We start from the raw sequence: 3,297 nt of genomic DNA, 5'->3' as shown, positions 1-3,297 counted from the left end.
AATTCCTCGTACATATGACCATAAGCTGCAGTCTTAGCCTCTGTCACCGCCAGCTTAGCTTCCTTCCTAGCTACCTTATATCTCTCCATGTACGCTCGCCTCTCCTCCTCACTTATGCTCCCCACTAACTTCAGGTACGCCGCATTCTTCGCTTCCACTTTACCTTGGACCACTTCATTTCACCACCAGTCTCCTTTGTGCCTCCCAGAGTTGCCCGTCGAGACCCCTAACACCTAACTCACAGCCTCTCTTATATAGCCTGTTGTCGCTGACCACATAGTACTCGCATCACCACTGCTCCTCCAAGCTCCCTTAGCCAACAATTGCCGCTCCAATTCTTGGGCTTTATCCTTAGTTAAGGCTCCCCACCTGATTCTCGGTCTTTCTTGAGCAGACCTTTTCCTCCTTCTTAACATAATACCAACGTCCATCACCAAAAGCTTATGCTGCTTCACGAGTATCTCACTCGGGATCACCTTGCAATCCTTGCATAGCCCTCTATGCTCCCTCCTTAGGAGGTTGGTGGAACTGTATAGGGAGAAGAAGAAGGATTTGCACATTGTGTTTATTGACCATAAGAAAGCATATGACAAGGTTCCTAGAGAAGTTCTCTGGAGATGCTTGGAGGCAAAAGGTGTGTCGGTTCCATACATTATGGCGATTAAGCACATGTATGATGGGGCTAAGACTTGGGTTAGGACAGTAGGAGGCGACTATGAGCATTTTTCGGTTGTAATAGGGTTACACCAAGGTTCTGGGCTCAGTCTGTTCTTATTCGCCCTGGTGATGGACGCATTAACTAGCCATATTCAAAGGGAGGTGCCATGGTGTATGCTATTCGCCAATGACATAGTTCTTATTGATGAGTTGCGAGCCGGTGTTAATAATAGGCTGGTAGTTTGGAGACAGGCTCTTGAGTCTAAGGGTTTCAAGCTGAGCAGGATGAAGATAGAATACCTAGAGTATAAGTTTAGCATTGAGCCGGGGGAAATGGGCGTGGATGTGAGGCTTGAATCACAGGTCATCCCTAGTATAGGAAGCTTCAAGTACCTTGGGTCGGTTATCCAAGGGGAGGGGAGATCAGCGATGTCACACACCGTATTGGGGTATGATGGATGAAGTGGAGGTTAGCATCTGGAGTCTTGTGTGATAAGAGAGTCCCACCAATAGTCAAAGGTATATTCTAAAGTGGTGGTTAGACCGTCCATGATGTATGGGGTTGAGTGTTGGTCTGTTAAGAACTCATATATCCTGTAGATGAAAGTAGCAAAAATGAGGATGTTGAGGTGGATGTATGGGCACACTAGGATGGATAAGATTAGGAATGATGCTATTCGGGAGAAGGTGCATGTAGCTCCCATTGATGCCAAGATGCAGGAAGCGAGGCTAAGATGATTCGGGCATGTTAAGAGGAGAAGCCTAGATGCTCCGATAAGGAGGTATGAGCGGCTGGTTGTGTAGGACATGAGAAGAGGTAAAGGGCGACCTAAGAAATATTGGAGAGAGGTGATCAAGCACGATATGGTGAGGCTTCAGATTTCCGAGGACATGACACTTGATAGGAAGATGTGGAGGTCGAGTATTAGGGCTGTAGGTTAGGAGGTATTTGAGTCATGCATTATTTCGTACATTCTTAAGACTAGTCTAGTAGGGAATTTTGTCTAAGATAGTTAGTTAGTGGCAATGTTGTGTCTTACTCTCTCGCTTTTCAATGCAAGACCTTTTTATTAGCTTTCCATTTAGCTTTGCATCTTTCTTCTACATTTCATATTGTTCCTATTTTTCTTACGATTTATGTGGATTACTAATATTGTCTCCTTTTATCTTTTTTTGTTTTCTTGAGCCGAGGGTCTTCCGAAAATAGCCTCTCTACTCCTTCGGGGTAGGGGTAAGGTCTACGTACACACTATCCTTCCTAGACCCCACTAGAGGGATTTTACTGGGTTGTTGTTGTTGATTCCTTATGAAATTTCAGTCAAGTTAGGCTTTTGAATCACTCCATTTAACATTCTAATGAAGAAGATATGTTGGTTTCAATATTTGGAAATAGTGCTGATTTTTAAATAAGAAATTAGTGGCAATTTCATAATTAATCTGAAAATCTGGCGACCCATTCTTAGTAAAATGACCATAAACTCCTCATACGATATCCAAATTCGATGATTTTTTTTCTATGCCTCCGTAATTATGATACGGATCTAATGCTTCAATCAATCGGAAATTGGAGCTTATTTGCTTAATAAGGTACCATTTATGCTTGAAGAAACGACGTGGAAACATAAAAAACAAGCGCAACACAACCCAAACCTATCCGAAACTCACCTGAGACCCTCGGGACCCCGTTCAAACATACCAACAAGTCCCATAACATAACACAAACTTTTTCAAGGCCTCAAATCACTCATAACAATATCAAAACAACGAATCACACTTCAAATCGAACTTAATGAACTTTGAATCTTTCAACTTCCAAAAGTCGTACCGAACCATATCAAATTAACTCGGAATGAATTCAAATTTTTCTCACAAGTCCTAAATGACATAAAGAGCTATTCCAATTCTCGAAACAACAATTCAAACTCGATATCATCAAAGTCAACTCCAAGTCAAATTATCAACATTGCAAATCTTTAAATTTCAAACTTTGGCCAAATTGTGTTGAAACTTTCTAGAAATATTCAAATGTAAATCCAGGCATATGGCCAATCCAAAATACCATCCGGACCTAACAGAACCATCAAACTCCGATCTGAGTTCAAGTACTAAAAAGTCAAACTTGGTCAACTCTTCCAATTTAAAGCCCTCTAGTTGAGAATCATTCTTCCAAATCAATTTCGAATAACCTGAAAACCAAAACCGATGATTCACACAAGTCATAATGCATCATAAGATGCTACTCAAGACTTCAAATAGCTTAATGGAATGTGCATTTTCAAAACGACCGGCAGGGTCATTGCATAAGGCCTGCTGCGACGTGCAACCCGATCCACAATGATAATAATAGTCATAAAGTCGATATGGACTGTTGCGGCGTACAACTGGATCTATAATAATACACACAACACGGCTCTCAGGCCCACCTCAGCCATCAATCTCTCAAGTCTCAAGGGCTCACAATATCGTACCATTCAGCCCAAATAACGATAACATATGATGTAACAGTGAATGATAAATAGAGAAAGAGATATGATATGTAAATGAAGAATCATGACTACGTATATAATTGCAGTTAAAACAGATAACTCAAATCAACAAAAATAGCCTCATTAAGTCTCAAATGAATAAGGACATAGCCTA

The 3,297-nt window shown here is 41.3% G+C and overlaps 1 protein-coding gene across 1 annotated transcript; it reads left to right on the top strand.

The window, feature by feature from the left end:
- The first annotated feature begins 654 nt into the window (after positions 1-654).
- On the top strand, positions 655-1,395 carry LOC138886153 (uncharacterized). The gene is made up of 2 exons (XM_070167190.1): positions 655-1,020; positions 1,258-1,395. Exons 1-2 carry the CDS (start codon positions 655-657, stop codon positions 1,393-1,395), a joined length of 504 nt encoding a protein of 167 aa, XP_070023291.1.
- The last annotated feature ends 1,902 nt before the right edge of the window (positions 1,396-3,297 follow it).

Source organism: Nicotiana sylvestris, chromosome 2 (assembly GCF_000393655.2).
Source record: "Nicotiana sylvestris chromosome 2, ASM39365v2, whole genome shotgun sequence".
In the NCBI taxonomy this organism is placed as follows: domain Eukaryota; kingdom Viridiplantae; phylum Streptophyta; class Magnoliopsida; order Solanales; family Solanaceae; genus Nicotiana; species Nicotiana sylvestris.
Note: the sequence above shows the minus strand (reverse complement) of the source record. Positions and strands in the feature narration are given on the sequence as shown.

Excerpts from the sequence above, each read along its gene's own strand:
- LOC138886153 (XM_070167190.1), top strand. The coding sequence starts at position 655 with ATGGCGATTAAGCACATGTATGATGGGGCTAAGACTTGGGTTAGGACA. Across the intron at positions 1,021-1,257 it reads ATGTGAGGCTTGAATCACAG|ATGAAAGTAGCAAAAATGAG; the intron begins GTCATCCCTAGT and ends TATATCCTGTAG.